Genomic DNA, 21,523 nt, shown 5'->3' with positions numbered 1-21,523 from the left:
AAGTTTCAAGATCATTTCCTAACAGACACTCTACAGGAAGGTCTGAACTTACCACAACTTTCTTGAGGCCAGTTACCCCTCCCCAGTAGAAGTTAACAATTGCCACACTATGGGAGGTAGTGGCATTGCTAGCGTTGGTCACTAGGTAATTCTCACCTAGCATGATCTGTCCAGGGTCCACAAAGGCAGGTGTCACCATTGTGACACTAGCCCCAGTAGGCCTGAGCCATTCTATTATTAATAAAAGGAGTCTGTCTGTACTTGCCCAGGTTACTGGGGCCTACAGTAGAGGACAAGGCTATGTCCCCATCACAGATCAGAACAGCCCGAGTAGGTATCCTGACTAGGCCAGAATCCTCCTCAGTTCCCAGGGTTAACCCTACTACACCCTTTTGCTGGGAACCACCACTTACAGCTGGACTAGGGGGTACAGTTGCCTTAGGGGCAATGGTGGCTGGGGGCTTATCCTTTTTGGTGCCCTCACTAAACCAATGTGAGTTTGACTTACAATAGTTGCACCATGGTTTCTTTTGGCCATCTTTCTTTTTATCCGTTTTGGGACCACCCTCCCCCTGAGCCTTTTGGGGGCCTGGTGAAGACTTCTGGTCTTTTTGTTTCTGATCATTACCCTTCTGGTCTGCCTTTTTCTGATCACCGCCCTGGTTCTGGTTTTTCTGCTTAACTCTGGTCCTGACCCACCTATCTGCCTTCTTTCCCAATTCCTGGGGAGAAGTCAGGTCAATCAAGTGTTGATGCAACAGCTGGTTTTGACAGTTATTAAGGATTTGTTCTCTCATGATCAAATGATACAATCCTGTATAGTCCTTAACCTTACTACCCAATAACCAGCCTTCCAGAGCCTTAGTGGCATAATCTACAAAGTCAGTCCAGTCCTGAGTCTGTGTCTTCTGGGTATCCCTGAACAACAACCTGTATTGTTCAGTGGTTAGGCTAAACCCATCAATCAGAGCACTCTTCAGGACAGTGTAATTGTCTGCATCCTCATCACTAACTGTGAGGAGCTTGTCTCTACCTTTCTCAGAGAAGGAGAGCCACAAGATAGCTGCCCACTGACTTTGGGGTACCTGCTGTACTTTGCAAGCTCTCTCCAAAGCAGTTATCAATTTGTGGATGTCATCCCCACACTTGTAGGGAGGGACAATCTTGCTCAGGTTTCTATTATCATAGGTCCTATCTCTAGCCTTAGGGATATTGCTGCCACCAGTGGGATCTAACCCACTTAACGTTTGCTCTCTGGCCAGAGCCAGCCTCTCCTTGGCAAGGGCAAGTTCTTCCCTCTCAATCCTCAGATTAGCTTCCCTCATTCTGGCCTTATGCTCTTTTCTCTGTGGGGAAGTCATTCCCCTGTGAGAAGAGGCATTGGAGCTGTTAGAGACATGGGAGTGGATGGATTCCCTTGAAGGGGACCTGTCTCTCCTGCTTCTCTGGTTAAGCCCACTTGAGGGTCTGAATGGGGGGGCCCCATTCAGACTCCCATGCAAGCTTAAGTTAGCCTAGCTAAGTCTTCCTACTTTGACCTGGCTGTCTACCTCATCTTCTGAAGTCACATCTGACTCATCTGTAGTGGGTAGACCCTCACCTGTACCTAGGGTACTAGCCTGGGAGGCACTACGAGTATCATACTCCTCTAGGATCTCTACTAGCTGAATGAGGGTAGGGTTTGAACCCTGTTTTAACTTTCTGGAGGTACACAATTGTCTCATCTCCTGAAAAGTTAGGGTATCATATCTAGAGGGGATCCTTCTAGGATCTACCCCTCCTGAGAGAGAATCAGCTTGATCTCCTCTCAGAGACATGATCTAGTGAGGGTGTGTGCACCTACCTACACTATTTGTATCTACTAAACCTTACTAGTAGTTGTAGTCAGGGTGTGCTAGGCCCTTCAACCTACAACTACTAAGTCCAGTAGAACTTAAGTATTTTTAAACTGTGTTATATGTACCTAAACAATATCTGTGTGATCTTTCAATTTAGTATCTCAAGATTACAATGGTATTACAACAGCAAGCTCAGATCCCAACCGCTGCTCACCAATGTGAGAAGTTGGCCTGATATATGATGTCACGAATTCTAGTGTACACCTTGTATCAGTCCAAACAACCCTTATGGTGATTGGTTGTAAAGTCAACCTTATAGACCAACTATCCTAGTGGTAGCATGGACAAGAGCAGTCTTAGGCTAAACTCTGAATGGCATGTGAAGCCAGCTGTTATACCATATGTAACCCCTTGAATACCAAATGAAAGGACACCACAACAGATATATATAAAAATAGAATGTATTTATTCTAGTCAAACCCTCAGCACTCTTTATGAGATTCGAGGTAAGTACAACACAGTCTTAATTATGCATACTTTAAATCACACAGGTAAGTAATACAGTTAGGCCCTAGGGGCCACGCAAACCATATACTAAATAAGTGGTATAAGGACCACTGTCACGAACACAGGATAGGCCTAGGCCTAGGGAATCGCTGGGGCTACACTAAACTACAAACAGTTAGGAAGTGGGAGGCCCACGGGATTCAGGTGCAGAGTGGAAACACTCACGCGTAATGCGTAAAAGTCGATAGAATTACTAGCTGTTAGAAATAAGCAGTTTTAGGACATTTCTGGTATAGCTAGAAAGTCGAGACTCGGAAACTAGACCCTAGGATAGTCACTACCCTTGTGAGCACCGGAGTACTCAAGTTACCTAGCCCACAGGCTGCGGGTGCATAGGAGTGAACTTGCGTCGGGTTTCGTCGTGGACTTCTATGGATGCCTGAAGGAAAGTTGCTGACAGGCAGTCATTGAAGAGTGTCCGGTGGATCCCAAGGTGGGGATCAAGAAGGAAGGAACCTGCAAGCAGAAGGGACAGAGTCTAGGTCACCAGCCAGGAACCAGGAAGGAACCAGGCGATGTTGTGAAGGTGCAGGTGAAGAGGTGAAGCTTGTCGCAGCAGCCATGGGTTTCAGGAGACGTCGAGGACGACCAGAACCAGGAGGTGAGCTGTCCCACGAAGGCTCTTGCAGTCAGCGGCGTCGAAGTCGAGTCAGGACCCAACACGCCTTGGCAAGCGGAACCCACGCAGGATGGAGGACTTGCTTCTAGTGCAGACCAGGAAGGTCTGGGCTGCTTCTCTTTCACAGAGGAGCGGGTGCCAGTCTGGAGGAGCCGGACCAGCAAGATGAAAACAAAGGTTCGTCGTCGCAGTGGCTACTAGCCAACGGGCCAGCAACCGAACAACACGTCGAGCAACACAGGTGCAGAAGGGCCCCACGCAGAACACGTGAAGTGTGGGGAGCTGATCTTCTTTGCAGATGGTGCTCGGGAATGGGGCTTCTCAATTCCCCAAGCACAGCCTCGAGGGAGCCTCGGAAGTCGCGCTAGTCAGTTACTAGCCACTTTTCCCAAGTCGCCGGTCCCACGTCCCTCGTCACCTCCACGGGTCTCAGCTTCGCTGGAGATGTGGATCTGGGTCAGAGGTGTCTGGAAGTCTCGGCGCTGGTCAGTCTCTGCAATCGTCCCTCGTAGGATCAGTCGCAAAGCAAGCAGCGGTCGCTGGATGGTGCTTGGTTGCCCAGGGTGGTCACTCCTTGGCCACAAGGGAGATTTCTTCAGTCTTCTTCCTGAGGTCGAATGTCGAAGGTCCAGAGTTTCTGTTCAAGTTGCAGATTCAGGTTAATCTAATTTTAGCAGGGCCCAACTAGCTACTAATATACTGGGCTAGTGGACTGGGCTACCTGCAAGGTCCCTCCTATGGGTGGGACCAAGAAGGGGAGTGGCTACACCCCCTTTCCTTTGTCCAGTTTCGCACCAGAGCTGGGGCTGGAGTGCCCCAACACCGGTTTGAACTGGACTATGCATGGGACACCTTGTGTGCCCCAGGCAGTGCCTCGTTTCATTCAACCCTCCCTGCCCCAATACACTAAATCCTGTCTAGGGTGGTGCTCGCACCTCCCAAGGCAGGAAACCTATTGTCCAAGCCTCCCTCGCTGGAAGGACTCCCAGCAGCAGGAGGTCAGACTTGTGTCTGTGGCAGCAGCATCCGTTTTGTGATGCTGGGGCTCTGGTTAACTTTAACCGGGTAAGTAGGTTACAACATGTCTTCTCCCTCTAGAAGGGAGGAATAATATCCTCATGGCCAGAAATGGTATGGGGGTATTATTCCAAAGTGTTAGACACCTTACACGACATGTTTCGATAAAGCCAAACCATAGTTACCATAACCGTTTAAGATTATAAGGTACTTTAAGAGTATATGGTAGGCTATATCATAGAACAGCTATAAGGACATGGTTCCGAAAGCTGCAGACAGGCTCAGCTCATGCTAGAGCACCATCTCACATGTTACCAAGCACTCTACCGCCAGGATTGTTAAGGCCTGCCATTGGAGTGGCTGATAGGTACCCATGTGTCTATATATAAGGTAGGTATAGGAATACTACACCTAAGCAAGGGGTGATTACACGACCTTGCCCCAGCTGAGCGATCAGCCAGTTGTGTCATAATGGAAGGCCAGGCCAGGGGTGGCATAATACATGCTGCAGCCCCTGGTAGACATAGGGTACACCTATGCCCTGGGTACCTAAGGTACACTGTACAGGGGCCAATAAGGTGATCCTATCCAATTGGGTTATGCACCTAAAGTACATAGTATCAGTTTAGAGAGAGAACAGCTGGGCTGTGGGTCTGATTAGCAGGCCCACAGCCACATCTAAGTCGAAAACCAGTGAAGCAAAAGCAAAAAGTGGGGGTGAACATAGAAAGCAGACCCTACTCTCCTACAGTCAGGGACTCACACCTTGGAGTGATGATTCTGGAGCTGCTGGACCACTGCTGGGGTAGGTCGCCAGAGTGTACTTTAGTCCCTTGTCAGGTGCTGGCTTGCTGTAAAGTTAGAGTCTGCCTGGACTCAGTTTTGTAGGTTTTTGGAGCAAGGGATCCAGTACCTCCGGTATTCATTCTTTTCAGCTTCGGTGGGTCCTGGGGCCTCAAGACTTGGTGCAGAGTCAGAGTTGACCCTTCAGAGCAGGTGTACCTTCGACGGGCACTCTGAGACGTTGGTCGGGCTGGGGAGCTGGACGACGCTAGACCAGACTTTGCTGTTTTGGGCATATGCGGCTGCAGGGATAGTACCTCTGGTCTAAAGGGAGTCCTTTGGTGATTTGCGAAGTGCTGATGATCCTCTGGGGTTTGTAGAGGCCACACAGCGACAAGACTAGCTGGAGGATGGTGATTGTCGAGTTCTGAGGCGGCAGGCAGGAGCTTGCACCCAAAGTCCTCCATGAAATCTGCAGTTTTCGGTTCAGCAGTGTTTCTTCGTTCGTCATCTTCTTGTGTCCGTGGAATCTAAGTTCAGGGTCTGAGGAAGCCACCTAAATACTAAATTTAGGGGCGTTTACAAAGGAGTGACAGGAAGTGGGCAAAAGTCCCCTTACCTGGGTTGTCTACACCCTAGGTTATTCCCACCCCCTCTGGGAGGGCGTCATAGCCCTAGCCCTGATTGAAGAAGTACCACCATCTTCAAGATGGTGGGCACTGAAAATGTGCTTCACCTCGTCTCCAATACATGGCGAGTGGAGTTGGCAAAGGGGGGCACAACTCCTATTCTTACTCGGCTTTCCCGTCTGTCTTCCCACCAAAAAAGCTGAGGACATGAGGGGAGGGGGGCCTGCTCCTATCTAAAGAGGCAGGGCCCACGATTCAAAGGCATCGGGCCTTTAAAACGTCCCGCCACAGATGGCTCTTCCTGCGCACCTTCACCCTGGCCAGGTATTGTTCTCGACCTGTGAGTGTGGAGGCGCTCACCCCATGAGGTCAGAACTCTGTCTGGTGGGGACAGGCTGGCTTAGACCAGGCGGTGACCACACTAAGGGTCCGTAGGTTTCAGGGGACCCCCTCTAAGGGGTCCTCTGTGTGCAATTGCAATTGACACTGGAATCAGTGCAGGTTTATTAAGATGAGATGTTTGGCACCAAACATCCCATAATACAGTGAAGCCATCATGGAGCTGGGGAACTCTTAATGCTGTGTGTCCAGCCCATATATTCCTTATGGCTTCTCTGTTCACTTACAAAATCCACAAATTGACATGGATACTGTAGGGGCAGATCTGCTCATGCAGATATGTCCTTACAGGAGATATAGTGCACACTGCCTTATGGCTATAAGGCCTGCTTTAGGGGTGTCTTACCTATCCCCTGTGCAGTGTCTGTGGGCATGGCACACAGGGATGTGACAGGTCAACTGTCTTTTTTGTCTACACCACGGCATGCAGTCTGCAATGGCAGCATGCATGGACTTGATGAGGGGACCCTAGGGTGGCACAATTTGTGTTGCTATCCTTGGAGTTCCTCATCACAGTAAAATTTACTAGGAACTTACAAGGAGTACTGAAGTTGTGGCAATTGGGAAACAAAAGGTACGATTTAGGGAAAGGGCTTCTGGCACATGGGACCTGGTTGGCAGTGACCCTGTGCACTTCCAGTCAAAATTACTATAATTTTCCAGGCAAAAAATGGGGGCTGTGTTCACAAGAGGCACTTTCCTAGCGGCGACAGTTGAGAAAGTCCTCGAATTTAAGGTCTTACCTAATGCCATGCCATAAAATCGTTAGGAGCATACTTATCAGTCTACTCTGACAAAAAACAGAGAGCTTCCTTTGATAGTTGCGCCTCTGCTCCATTTAGCCCCTGGTTCAGCTTCTCCAGTACCATCCATTCAAATGCGTTGGTCCATGCCTCATGCCTTTAGGGTGTTGGACGAACTTAGTGGTAAGCTTCCCAGCTTTTAAAGTATTCATGTGCTCTTGCATACGTATCTTGGCCTTTCTGGTCATCAGACCAATATGGAAGAGGCCACATGGACACTTCAGTCTGTAGATGACGAAACAAGTGTTACTGTGCTGCCTTGCCAGCGACCATGATGGCCGCCCGGCACTGAAGCTCCAGCGGAAACTGCTCTGAATCATACTACAGTGGGCCCAAATCACCATCTGCTTGCATCTGGGCATGATTCTGGGCTCTAGCAGACTACAAGAGATGCAACAACCATTAGCGGGGTTTAGACTGCAGCACATCGTATCCACGACCTGCGGACTGACGGACGGCCCGGTCTACCCTCAGAGGCCCTGTGGCAAACAGTTGATTCGCGTGCCTCTGCCGAACGGCTGGCCAGATTTCACTGAACCAATATGCGGATTTGTCTATCTAGACCCACCTTGTCCCAAGCGGCCTGTTGCTCTGCAGCTATGCTGTGAGCAGTCGACCGGTTTCCAAACCGGCTTCGCGCTTCTGTTGTAGGCACTGGGGACATCCTGACACACAGCAGCTGGCCGTGGCAGTGCCCAATGTACTGAAGTGGCCTCCCCCACCCCTTGCCTGGTGAATGTGGATGGCTCGCTCCACCTAACCGGACTAACTCGTTTGCAGCCCCTAGCGGCACCCGTGGCTGCATTGTACATGCTGGGTGCCCTGCTGGGTCTGGAAGCTGCTAGAACACACGCCACTTTCCCCCTTGAACAGGAGGTTCAATCACGCTGCTTCCATCTTCCCTGAGGCCTGACACTGGCCCCCTAGCACTTTTTGACTGCCATGGACTCTGCAGCGCTAGGATGATAGGATCAACTCTACATACTGGAGTACGCCATCCTGCCCTTCCTTATTGCACGCTGCTACGAGTCCTGCTCCTACCACCATTGGAATGGCCGATAACCCCTCTCGACCTATCTCTCACTGCCCTGTGTTGTCCACAGCCCATGTTTCACACTGGTGTAATCCACATAGCACCCACACTAACAGCATTTATTTGTCTACTTGGCTGGAGCATGGCCCTTGCCACGCCCTGTGTGTAGCGCTTAGTAGAACTTTTTGCTGCATTCACCTCCTGCGATCACCTCTCTGGGGTATGCCCTCCCCCTGGCCTGCTACTTGCTTCCTCCTACTATTGGCGCATTGTGCCCTAGCTCCCACAGTGCTGACTGAGACACCAAACCTTAAAGATCTGTGAGGGTGAGGCACTATTCCTCTCCAGTTATGGCACGTGGGGACCCGAAACAAAGAAGGCTTACCTTCGACAAGCAGTCGGACTCTATTGATCCGACACCCATGACAGTCACGGGTGGTTCAGACCCTGACCATCTAACTAGCATTGACGCCATAATTGCGAAACTCAGAGTGGGCTGTCGGGCCACTGATGGTCGGTTTGATGCACATGCTGGGTGTCTCTACTTCATTGGGTGAGCAACTTGACCTTGTCAACGCCAGACTGGACGACACGGATGAAAGGGTCTTGGGCCTCATGAACGGAGCCGCACATACCACAAAGCGTTTGGAAAGACTGGAACAACTCTTGAAATCACTGGCCATTAAGAACGAGGACTTCGTAGCAGGAGGTTGACGTAATAACCTGTGCATTATGTGCATGGCAGAAATTGCCCAACACTGGCGATCTGTTTGTCAGGCAGCTGTTAACAGATATACTGGGCAGACAACACTGTACACACATTTTTGTTGTGTAACCCACCAATCACTCCTGACCACCCACGAGACCAATCATTGCCAGACTGCTTAACTTTCAGACTTGTGATGTGGCCCTGTGGTTGGCCCACGCCAATGGTCCACTGCACTGGCAGGGTTCCACGATCTCATTGTATCCAGACTTCACCATGGCTGTGTAGGACGCCCATCGCAAATTCACTGATGTCGAATCTTCACTGCAGAAAATGGGCCTCTGACACGGAATGCTCTATCCAGCCTGATTCCGGGTGGATATGGATGGCAAGGCTCATTTTTTTGACATCCCAGCGGTGGCACAAACGTTCTGCAAGCAGTACTCAAAAGGACATGCATTCTTGTGGAGGTTCAAACCTGACAGGTTATCCCCAGATGCATACTCCAATGCTAGTGTGAACCTTTCCCTCCAAGGTGATCTCCATGCTATGCTGATTGACTCTGGTGTGGCCCCTGCCGAGGGTTCTACAGCTGATACTAGTCAGTTACTGCAACTGGGTCTACATTATGCTTCACTGACCGTTTTTTTCCTGGGCCCAATTGGATTACCTCTATACATGGATCCAATAAAAACTGGGCTTTCTGCCATGGAGTTGCCACCCCCCCTGTGTTATACATTGTTCTGATCATTGCTTTTCCTTTTTAGCATGTATGGTATTGAATGTTTGGGGATTCACCAGGCCTGTGGAGGCCTGGTGTGAGGGGGAGAGGGAGGGGTTTCTTCAGCTGTTTGAATTTTTCTTTGTTTTTTCTCCACAGTAGATGATTTTTAGTTGTCTTTAACACACACTGTTGCATCAACTTATTTGCATTCCCCAATGGTAACCACACAATCCTTTGAACTGGGGCTTGTCCCAATCACATTTCTCTCTCGTAACAGAGGTCAAAATATTTTGTGAAAAAGTAAACAAGCTTTGCAGTATCTTACCCGGTACAGCGCTCAAATAGCATTTCTGAATTAAACGTATCTTCCGTTGGGGAGATCTCACATGTTTGCATCTACATGGGGCCCCCATTGCTATTATTCCTGTTACAGTACATATTCCAGGGGTATATGCACTCTCATTCATAAGAACGTGCCATTTCATCCCACAAACACCATCCTCAATAAACACGGCAGATACATTTTAGTCACAGGGACTCTGGCGGGACACTCTGTATTGTGGTCTAATGTAGACGTCCCTAATGTGGATTCACCTGAACTTTTCCAAACATTGCACACTCAGATTGGGCGACTGGATTTTGAAAATATAATTTTAGGAGGAGACTTTAATTTGTTGATGGATGCCTCTTGATAACAAAACAGTTTCCCCAGCTGGCAAACACAGATCACTTCGTATACTGCGCAACACTTGTGACACATATGTACTCCGAGATGCCTGGCATATGAAGTCTACTTCGACTCTAGCTTATACCCACTGTTTCGCCCACACAACACATGGTCCCACATTGATTATTGGCTCATATCTGCCACTATGTGCCCATGGCTGGATACGGTCCAACATTTAGTTAGCATACGTGTCACAATGCACGCCCCATTTGGCGGTCACTTGCAGACGCAGTGGCATTTCCCTACCCCAGCGCTGCAGGATGCGTTTTCCCGCTCTGAACTGCGCACAGCGGTGTTGGTGGTTGATTACTTCCAGATTAATGAGGGCTCGGTGGAGAAGCAGGCTACCCTCTGGGAGGTGTTAAAGCACACATCAAGGGCGTCTGCATCTCTAAACACTCTGGAGTGCTACAGAGCATGTGTGAGAAGCTGGCACACACTGAGAAGGAGCCAATAGAGCTGGATTAGATCACCGCCCAGAGACACGATGATCCCCAATTACTTAAAAGAACTGCACTGTTGACGGAATATCGTGACCTAGTTGAACGTGAGGTCCTCTGTTTGGGGAAGTATGCCAGAGCTTGCAGGTATGGGGAGTGTGAAAGTCCAGGACAAATGCTGGCCAACCTCTTGTGACCCCCGAGGGGCTCCTCATACATTACTGAATTATACTGTGACAACAATTTGAAAGTGACTTCTAATGAGGTAGTCCTGTCGGCTTTGCTTCAATATTATATACGCCTTCTATGCCACTCAATTCACCGGGGATGTGTCGGCTCAAACAGCATACCTGGAGACGTGGCCAAGGCGTGGCTATCTACCGCCCAGTGCCAGTTTCTCAGTGAGCCTAGCCCCTGTGAGCAAATACTACAAGCTACAGATATTTGATACTTATTAATTTATATAGCGCCCGAATCACCCCGTCAGAGGTATCTCTGCGCTGGGACAGCATGTTACAGTCAAACAAGTGGACCTTAGAAGAGATACGTTTTTAACAGTTTCCTGAAAAGGGGAAGGCTCTGGCAGTCACGTAGTTGGTGGGGGAGTTTGTTCCAGAAGGTCGGCGCAAGGTAAGTAAATGATTTTCCACCCGACCGAGCCTTTTTGATTCTTGGAGTACAAAGAAGTAGCTTGAAACTTGATCGAAGAGGCCGGGAAGGGGTATATTTTAACAGTTTGTCAGCTTGGTAGGTAGGCCCCAGGCCATTAAGGGCTTTAAAACTGTGCAGCAAATCTTGAATTTCACCCGCTTTCTCACAGGGAGCCAATGGAGTTTAAGAAGTGGTGTAGAGGCCATTCTGGGGGAGGCATTTTCTACTTAGTCGGGCTGCCGTATTCAGGACTACCTGCAGCTTGTTTAAGGAAGCCTCGCTGGCCGAAACTAAGTGCATTACAGTAGAGCAGATGGCTTAACACTAGAGCTTGCATCAGTGTTTTTCTCGTGGAGGAAGGTAGCATGGGAAACACTCTTCTAAGGAGGCTGAGTGTGTGATAGCAGGTACCAGCGGTGGTAGTGGCGTGTACTTCAAGTGCAAGATTCTGCTCGATCTGGATTCCCAGGTTCTTGACCACTCCTTTTGGAGTGGGAGCAGATCCCAGCTCCTCCGGCCACCAGCTGGGAGACCAGCTTATTGCTGTACCTCCAAACAATATGACCTCAGACTTTTCGGCATTAAGTTGCAGGAAGTTAGCTCTCATCCAGGCAGCGATGGTCTTCATGCCCTCCGAGAAGGTGAGTTGTATGTTAGGATTAGACTTATCAAAGGTGAGTAGGAGTTGGGTGTCGTCCGCGTAAGAGATAGGACTAAACCCCAGGGTCCTCATTAGTTTTGCCAAGGGAGTAACATAAATGTTAAAGAGGGTAGGGCTCAAGCAGGAGCCCTGGGGTACTCCCTTGGTAACTTTGGTGGTCTTAGATCTAAAAGTACCCAAAGTGACTGTCTGGATGGCTTTAATGCCTGGCCTAGACGGACTCACCGGGGAGTTCTACAAACAATTCAAATCCCTCTTAGCTCTCCGAATATTGGCTGTATATGCGGAGTCCCTGGAGATCAGGGTCCTCCCTCCTGCCATGATAACATTGATCCTCAAACCTGGTAAAAATCCACAATATTGCAGATCCTATAGACCCTTGTCGCACCTAAATTTCAACAACAAGATTCTGGCCAAGGTGCTCTCTAATCGCCTAGCTCTCCTAATGGAACAAATATCACCTGCACAATCTGGTTTCATTCCCCATCCATCGACCTCTTTAAATTTGAGTGGTCTTCCCAGTGTTTAATAGGATTTCCCCTGACATCCCAGCTGCGTTGGCCTTACTGGATGCAGAGAAGGCATTCAATTCTCTAGAATGGCAATTTCTTCATGCCACCCATCACAAATTGGGTGTTCCCTATGGGTTCTTCTCGTTGATTAATCTCTTGTACTCTAGCCCTACAGCACGCATCAGAACCAATGACTCACTGGCACCACCCTTCTTCCCAATCACATGTGGAATAAGGCAGGGTTGCCCCCTGTCTCCCTTGCTTTTTAGAATATCCATGTACCCTCTGGTGCAACAGCTCCAAAAATATAATATGCACTGTGATTGCTATTTTTATGGCACAAAGGTTACCCCCATCGAGGTCCTGATAGTTGGGAGATATAACTGATCCCTGTATTGAATGAAATTCATTATCTATGCTAACTCCATGCACTGCAAAATAAAAGCCTGGGGCATGTTATCAAACCATTATTGTGTCGCCAAGGCTCTTGCTAACGCCCCAAGGTGGAATCCTGAGGAATATTCGTATACAGGAATTAGATATCCAGTGCCACAATGATTTGCTTAGTGGGGTCAAATTCCATTTCCTGCAACAATTGATGGACATCCATTGTATCTTCAAATAGGCTGGTTGTAAGGACACTTTCTCATAGGAGAAAAGAAAATCAGCAAACTGGAACATTAGTTCCAAAGGCCAATTGATCCCAGGGGCCATTGGCCTCACTGCTGGTGGACGCTGAGCTGCATGTATTTTTTAGAAGAATTTACAACGCTGGGATGTATGGGTGTGTGTTAAGCAAAAAAGTCTGACTCATTCTTTGTGATGCACTGTTTTTTATGGCATCTTCCACCATTTGCTTGATCGTGTCCTTCGATTTTGGGCTAAGGTCCTTCATCAATGGGTATAATTGTTCCTCATTCCCAGTAAGGGGTTCACTTAAGTATCGTAACTGATGGTATTTATGATTACAATTGCACGCCCTTATCCGCTGGTTTAACAACAATCTGATCATAACGCTGCAAACTTTTGATTGCTTTCTTGTATTCGAGTTTTCCAATGCAGCCACTTTTTCCAAGAACTGTTGCTTAAACGCTGCTACCTTCGGGCTCATTTACGATGTTGGAGGTACAACAGTAGGTCTTAGGCAATCTGAAAAGAATACGGGTCTCTTGGTTTCTCATTAAAAATGTTTACAATTTGATCTTTCTTATGGTCGCCTGAAATTCCAAACAGAACTTGAACAGGTCATGTGTTGATATGTTCAAAACTTTTTTTTCAATAGGAGAAATGCTGTAAGTGGACAAATTCACTACGTTTAATATAACATTTGGTCTCGTTCCCTGCTCCTCGTCATTTGTGGGAAGTACCATTACTGATCCTGGCGGCTTCTTCCTGAGTTTTTCTGCTAGCTATCTCTTCTGCTGTGGCTCTGTTTCTTCCCTCAAAGTCTTCACTACCCATGTTGTGGAATGTCCAGTTTTGTGGGGTCTGATGATTCTTGCTTCGAAATGGACGATTTGTATTCACTGGTTCACTTGATGGCTCAATTTGGTAATATGTATCTTCTACTTAAGTGAATGCCAATTTATGAGTAAAATGGTCCAAGTTCCTTTTCAGACCCTTGATTTTTTTGATTGATAATAAAAGTATAGTACTAAGAGTTTGCGGATTGAATCCATGCTAGTTGTTCCTTTGCATCCGAGATAGTGCTGTCATTCTTGATCTTATCTTCTAGTTCCAGAATTTTTTTCAGTTGTTCATCTCTCAATATCTTGGCGGTATTTATGATCAGTATTAGCCGATCCAGAGTATACGGATTAGCTAAATAGCTCCAGTCCTGACAGCACTGCTTATCTTCTAGGAATATCTTTGGTTCTAAGCAAACCAGGAGGCTGGCTGGAGCTAATCGACTCGAACATATTCTCTCATAAGAGCCCTTTGAGGGCTCTATTATTTGAAAACTTCTCCCACTCTTCTCTGTCCCTGTCAAATGTAAATCATCAGATAACAGAGGTGGTGCTGCCAAAATCTGTGAAATCAATTTTTCTCCATGCATATAGACTACACCTAACACTTTATAATCCAAGGCCACTGCAGACTAAAAAATACTGATTGTCCAGCAAGAATTGCGCAAAAAAAGACCCTTTTCTCATATACAACATAAACAAGTGTTTCATAAAAGGTTGTCTAGGCTGATCCGCCGTACATATCTCACCACAAAAAGGAGCTTAGAGGGACATATAGCTAAAAATGAGAACCCTCCACTCATGTGAGAAAAAAAATCAAATCCCCTATTTTCATCACCCCATGAAAAATTCAAATATATTAAATCCCCTTATAGAGCACTCAAAAACAGGGTGTGTACATACATATTCAACAGACAAACTTTATGCTAAGTGTTATCTATTAATGCATAAATCTTGGAGGCGCCTCATCGAAGCTTCCACCATGAGCCCATTGGGTCTCAATCGCAACTGGTTACTGCTTCCCATCATTGACGGAGCTCCTTATTGCAGGGGAAACAACAAGTAGTAGATCCTGTGAAAACACATCCCCGGTGCAACACTGTCAAACACAGGGAAGGGAGACACAACATGTACACAACCCTTTAGTGTCACCCTACAATTGTGTCAGGCCCTCAAAACAATCTAGTATTGAAATACACTAAGATACTCAAACTAAAAATGTGTACAGGGATCTGTTCCAAAACAATTAAACAATCAAGATATTGGCACAATCTTTATCCTTTAAATCATCCATATGTATTTACACTAAGCCTTTAACATTAATATTTCATATAAATAGTGCCTTTTTTCCACTAGTAAGATTCAGATTTTCTTCTGATGTGCATTATAACTTAGAAAGGGGTTCGACAGCTGTTCTAAGAATACCTGCCTACTGGGAAGCACTCACACTAGGTTATTAACAATACATGCAGTAGTTAATTAATCTAATTAATTCTTAATTAATATATAGATTTTCTGCAAGCTTCTGGCTGCCACATTTATGTGGCAGCTATTCCCATTTTAGTGGCACATGCTTGAAGTAAAAAAAAAAAAATACAAAAAAAAGAATACCATAATTTGGCTTTGCCAAAGCTTGCTACTCACTTAGTGTAGAATCCCAGTGGACATGGCCCACAGGACTGCTGACCAACCTGCGGCTGGTAGTGCCCCTCTTGGCAGGGTGTACAATCTGAAGAATTTGCACATGAGCCACTCGAACAGCAGAAACAGCTCTCTGTATCTAAATCAAAGAAGTGAAACAGAAAATACGAAATCAAGCAGGAACATGACAAGAGCGACAACATCACAGAGCGGAATATATAACATGGCCAAAGAAAAGATGTGATTTCAATTTTAAAAAATGTAGGCAAGTTTTCTACAGAGTAGTCAGTAAGATTCAGGTTTTTTTCTGGGTGGGGGTGGGGGGGGGTGGGGGGGGGAGGTTGGAGTTGAATTTCAAATTTCCCAACTAAGAAAAGCAGTGGGCCGCTGGGTGAATGCGTGTGGTGACCAAGTGACCAAGGTTCTAAATGGACTGTTCCCATGAGGGGCAGGGTTAGTACTGATTTGAACTAGGTGCACCTCTGGGGCTGGTTTAGAATTTAGCAGACAGGTACTCCATTGCAACTGCGACAGAGTACCCTATCTGCCAAACTCAAAGTCCACTTTTGAGTCAGACAGACTGCAAGTTAGAGTCAGCATAAAACGTCCTCTGATGGCCCGACAGAATAGGTGCCACCTGAAATAAGCCCTCCAACTACGCTCTGTTGACAGTGAATGGTCAGATTTGTTTTTAAATGTCAGTCACCACTAGGGATATGCCGGCAGTGAGGGACTGTAAAAATAAAGAACAAGCATTGAAAATGCAATAGGTCTCGCCCTTGATTAAGTTAAAGCCATTTGCTTTGCTAATGGTATTGTATAGCAAAGCAAATGGCTTTAACTTAATGAAAGGCGAGACCTATTGCATTTTTAATGCTTGTTAATGACAGTTCAACACGACTTCTGCAAAGATCAAGAGTAAGTAAAGTAAGTTGGGGAGAGGATGTAGCCTTACAGCTAGAGCGGTCAACCTCGAAGCTGGGGAACGGGGCTCGAGTCTCGGAAACGACGCTCAAAATCCTGTGATTCTGGGCAAATCACTTAATCTCACCGCGCCTAACAAAAATGAATGTGTCCTTCTGTAACAAAACTGGTGCTCATGTAAAGCGCTCTGATACCCGATGTCTGGGGTCTAGTTCGCACTATATAAAACTTTTTTTTAAAGTAGGTTTCCTGGGGGAAGGGAATGTTCTAACTTTTGGGAACTGTTATTCTACCATATAAATTCGATTCTTTGTAGAGTAAAAAAATAATAAAATCGGTTTTGAAAAAAGTGCAAAACACACTGTGAACCCCTTCTTCGCATATGTCATTAGACTCGTGAAACGAGGCTAAGGGGCTATGCCTGGAAAATTTCCAATGCATGGATCTGTAAATAAGAGTAAATTAAAGACAATGCTGACTTAACCTGCTCAACTAGATTAGCTCATTTTGATAGTGACTTGCATACATTGAAAGGTGCTTGTATTGGGTTTGAGAATTTCTCATGGATATTAAAGCTCACACCGTCCTAATTTTTTTTTTTTTACACTGACCTTCATCAACAATGAACAATAAATGGGAAAGAGCAACCTCACAACCCACTGCCCCAGTTTAAGTTAAGGACATCAGTGAACTTTGACATGAAGGATGATGGGGGAAAAAATGTGCAAGTGCGTGACAGAAAGTCCATTTAAAAAAGACTTGTACTGTAGCATAATATAGTTTTTGCCACTGAACTATACAGCGCAGTGGGCTAAACAAGGGCAGTTCTATCCAATTAAAACCACTCGTGGATTCAACATGCCACAGTGAGCTTGTGAGGCTGTAAAGCAGCACTTGTCTTGATGCACCCCAATTAAAGCAGCGCCTTTGTAACCAAGCCTCTACTCTCATAACAACGTGGCACTATCCGGAAATCTCACTTTTAGGTTGCCCTCATAAGAACCAACGTTTAAAGAGCAATGACACCACATACAGACACAGAAATGCTGGTGATACAGCACCACAAAAAGCAGGCAAGGATTATGGTGAAGGGCACACCACAAGCAGGGAAGGATTATAGTGAAGGGAATCACAATTGCAAGATATGTGGAATATGGGGAAGCAAGTAGAGCAATACAGTAAAAACATAAGTCCATCACAACTGATACAAATGAAGCCAGAATTTGTGTTGTAGTCAGAGTGTGACCTATTGTTGTCAGAGTAGCCAACGGGGAACATCAGGTAGGAAGGAATTCTGGAGAGCAGCTATGAGAAGGGCCAGCGAGGAGATGACCTCAAGCCAGGGGAGAGGCCATTCATAGAATGAGCGGAAGATCACAATGCTCAGAAATCTGGAAGTGCAGAAGCATTTTTCAGGAAGGGAGGAAGGTTTGGTGGAAGAGAAGATAGTGAACTCTTAAGGGAGTGGAGGGATCTGGTTTGAGCTAGGTGCGCTGTAACATCTAGACGGAGGACAGAGCTAATACAGGGATCAGGAAGGAGGGCAGTGTCCTTTTGAATGCTGAGAACGAGTTGGTCTTGCGCATTGCAATGCCCTTCTGTATTATTCTATGGCAGCACAACTCTCAGAATGGTTAGATGGGAAAGCAACTTTTACATTTGGTGATCTAAGTACATTGGCTAGATAACTAGTTTAATGAGTTGCGGTACTTTTTGTGCTCTTGAACACATGTGCTTTGTTAGTAACACTGTGGACACAACCCATAGTTGTGTCCTTGCTCACCTGGTGGTTTTTAGACTCTTAGCAGTAACAACTACTACTTGTAAACAATTATCTCATAAGCATCCTGTACCTCATACATTTTGTTTGTCGCGTGAATGTCTGGTTGCATGCTTTTTTTTTTCTTTTTCGAAAAGCTAATAAAATTATTTGAACACAAAAGGTGTTTCAAAATGTAAGAAAGAAATATGAATGGGCTTGGTTGCTTCTGAGAGGGAAGTGGGATCGCTTAAATGTGGTGTCCAGTAGCAGAACACCGAGTAGCTTTTACTTTAAATTGTTTGTGTTAAACATTACACTGTGTGCATTGTAAAGCATTTATAAAGCATGTGCTGTTTAAACGGCACTGAGGAGGTGCTCCTGGATGCCAATAAATATATAAGGTCAGGATGAGCAATATTTGAGGTCCTCAGACAAATTCTTTACAAGGAAGTTTAAAACACAGAAAATTACATTTCACTGTGGATATTTGCCCTCCTCATAACCATATTAATTTATATTCGAACAATGGGTATAAGTGAACCTAAGAACTCTCGAACACCAACCTTTCCTGTCCGTTTACCGGCAAATGGCTTCTTAAAGTGGCACCCCTTCTCTGCTTTAAATGAAGCAGACCTAAACTTCATTTATAAAAGAATGAGTGCTGGTGCCCAAATCGCTGCTCAGAAGCCCGTGGCTGGCGCAATTAATTGTCAACGCGCCGAATAGCAATGCTGATAATCTTAAATCCACCTCACGCCTCTTTAATCCTCTGCCAGACACTGGTGCCCGTTCAACTCCCCGTTGCACAAATAGGTGCCTGCACGCTTTTTTTCAAATTCAATTTTTATCCATATATTTGCAATAAAAATGTTTAGAGAACAACCATTGGGCACCACCATACCAAAAAGCAAGACTTATTGGCTTAGTCAATGCTTGTTTGTGTCTATAAAAGTGAGGGCCTGAGATAGCTCTGGTATTCATTGCTAAGTGTATGCTTTTTCGTTAACATCCATGTGTATTTAGACTGGAAGGCAGACCATTGATTTATTAATTGAATAGTGAGCATAGAGCGCTTTGGTCCTTAATGAAGAGCGCTGCCTTCTCCCGCAGTCACAACTGCGCGGTAAATGGCCTTCAAATCCCAATTTTATTGAAAACCGAAACTCAGTATAGAGAAGAAGGAGGTCTCGTTCCTTTAACCCCTATTTACGTGATGTAAATTATTTTAATGGCATCTAGACTGTGTTGATATCTTGGAGGTAAAGGGAGGCCGTACATCATGGGCATACCCTCAAACACGCCCCAGCAGCTGAACTTGATTAAACTAGTGTCATGCCTTACATTTCTAGGTTTTGAAAATTCATATGCCCTAGTAATTCAACGTAAGTTGTTTCATGGGGAAATATGCTCGCTAGTATTTTTATATAATTGAAGCGGAACGGTCACTTTAAAATATGTCCACCTTAGTGCCGGATCCTGTTGTTTAAGGGCGGTCGAACAGCTTATTAGCATTAACCAACGGTAGTGTTTTCATCCTTAGAGGCTTAAGTGGCGTTGGCCCTTTGCTTTATTAATTTTGGTGTGACCTGCCAGGAACCTCAAAGAGCCAAATCAGCACTAAAGAATCAACTGCGGGCGCATCATGATAAACTGTCCCAGTTCTACTCTGAGAATTAACAGATGGGAGGTAAAGGAAGCAGCCCTCCTCCCATACCGCAGGGCATTCCATTCTCTGAAGAAAAAAATAACAAACTGCACCAGAGATCGGTTCAGTCCCAGTCAGAAGAAAAGAGGATGGAACCAGCAGTCCATAAAAGCACAGAGACAAAGGAAGTTAAATGCACAAAAACAGATGGAAAGAAAAGAAAAATGCTGGAGTGGCAGGACGGAACAAGATAAACAAGCTCTCTCGGCATTGCGCTAAGGCAGCCGGGTGTTTATAATTGCATCGTGCTTTCAATTTAAGTGTAAATGCGATGCAAAAATAAACACGCGGCTGCCTTTTGCGGCCCGTCATGGGACAGAAGATGTGCACGCGGGGACTGGCTTTACTGGCAGCGGAAAAAAAAGTCCCCAGAGTGTCACGCCGCCAGTAAAGCATCCAATCCCATCGTGCACATCTTCTGTCTCTTTTGTCTCCCCGCGTGCACACTTTGGAAACCGTATAGATTCCAAAAGGTCCTCGCCATGGCGAACGCAGCGCATGCATGCTGCTAACGCCAGGTGAGACCCAAAAATGACTCACACACCATGGGAGAAAACTCCCTAGTGTGAGGATCATTTTTTTATTCTTCAAATACTGTGGGAGTTTGTTTTCGAAAACTTTTTACAAATATGGTGGCCAGCCAGCATGTTTACCTGAGATGTCAGTCAAACTGTTTCTATATTGACAAGAACCACCATGACGGCAGTTCCTGCCAATGTACAAAGAGGTCTGCTGGGCTGGCGGACATATCTAAATTTGGCAGGCAAAAGGGCCATAAAATCTTCCAATACCCTGTCAGCTTTGACTCCACCTGCTAATGTCTAAATCAGGCCCTCAGTCTTGAGTGGCACATTGTGCGAAAACCAATATTATGGATTGCTACCAGAGCGATTGCCAGTGGGTAGGCTATTTGCAAGCATTTGTTCCAGCACATCCCCCTCTGCATGGGACGACTCTTGGTGGCCGGAAGCCCTTGGAAAAGCACCCATCCCGACAGACCACGCACGGAACCTAGGCGTGATCCTGGATTCTTCACTTTCAATGAACAGACAAGTCAGCGCCGTATCCTCATCCTGCTTCAACATTCTCCGCATGCTCAGGAAAACATTTCGCTGGATCCCCACCGAAACAAGGAAAACAGTCACCCATGCTCTAGTCACGAGCCGACTGGACTACGGAAACACCCTCTACGCAGGTACTACCGCTAAACTCCAGAAGAGACTCCAACGAATCCAAAACGCCTCAGCCAGGATCATATTAGACATCCCGCGCAACGAACACATCTCTGGTCACCTGAAAGACCTCCACTGGCTACCCGTCAATAAGAGAATCACTTTTCGACTACTAACCCACGCACACAAATCACTCTACGACATCGGACCAGAATGCCTCAACTCACGACTGTCCTTCTACACCCCCTCCCGCCAACTACGTTCTTCCAGCCAAGCCCTCGCCACTGTACCTCGCATCAACAAGACCACCATGGGAGGCAGATCCTTCTCATACCTGGCTGCTAAAACATGGAACTCACTCCCCGCTTACCTTCGCCTCACCCAGAACCACCTAGCATTCAGAAAGCAACTTAAAACGTGGATATTTGACAAGTAATCCTCCTCCCCTTTCTAAGCGCCTTAAGACCCTCTGGGTAGGTAGTGCGCTATATAAATGCTCTGACTTGACTTGACTTGACTTGACATCACCAGGGTGTCGGATTGCCAGTTAAAAATGCAAGCTGTGCACACGTTTGATGGGTGTAAAATGCGTATTAGCATAATATATCAACAAACAATCATTGAACAAAGTAGTTGCAAGAACAATGGACCACAGGAAACAGGATTGTATTCAGTCTCTCTGTTTATGTAGAGTTAGGAGATCCAACCAGCCAACACGTGTTTCGTCAAAGGGCACAAAACCCC

At 46.3% G+C, this 21,523-nt stretch overlaps 1 protein-coding gene across 1 annotated transcript in view; it reads right to left on the bottom strand.

The window, feature by feature from the left end:
• LOC146863144 (uncharacterized) overlaps nucleotides 1-21,523 on the bottom strand; it is a 607,219-nt gene that overhangs the window by 195,537 nt on the left and 390,159 nt on the right. Inside the window, exon 3 of the mRNA XM_085642558.1 lies at nucleotides 15,220-15,355. Within this exon, the coding sequence (XP_085498684.1) occupies nucleotides 15,220-15,355 (136 nt within the window). The remainder of the gene's footprint in view (nucleotides 1-15,219; nucleotides 15,356-21,523) is intronic.

The sequence above is a fragment of the Triturus cristatus genome, chromosome 2_2, assembly GCF_964204655.1.
Source record: "Triturus cristatus chromosome 2_2, aTriCri1.1, whole genome shotgun sequence".
NCBI lineage: Eukaryota > Metazoa > Chordata > Amphibia > Caudata > Salamandridae > Triturus > Triturus cristatus.
Note: the sequence above shows the minus strand (reverse complement) of the source record. Positions and strands in the feature narration are given on the sequence as shown.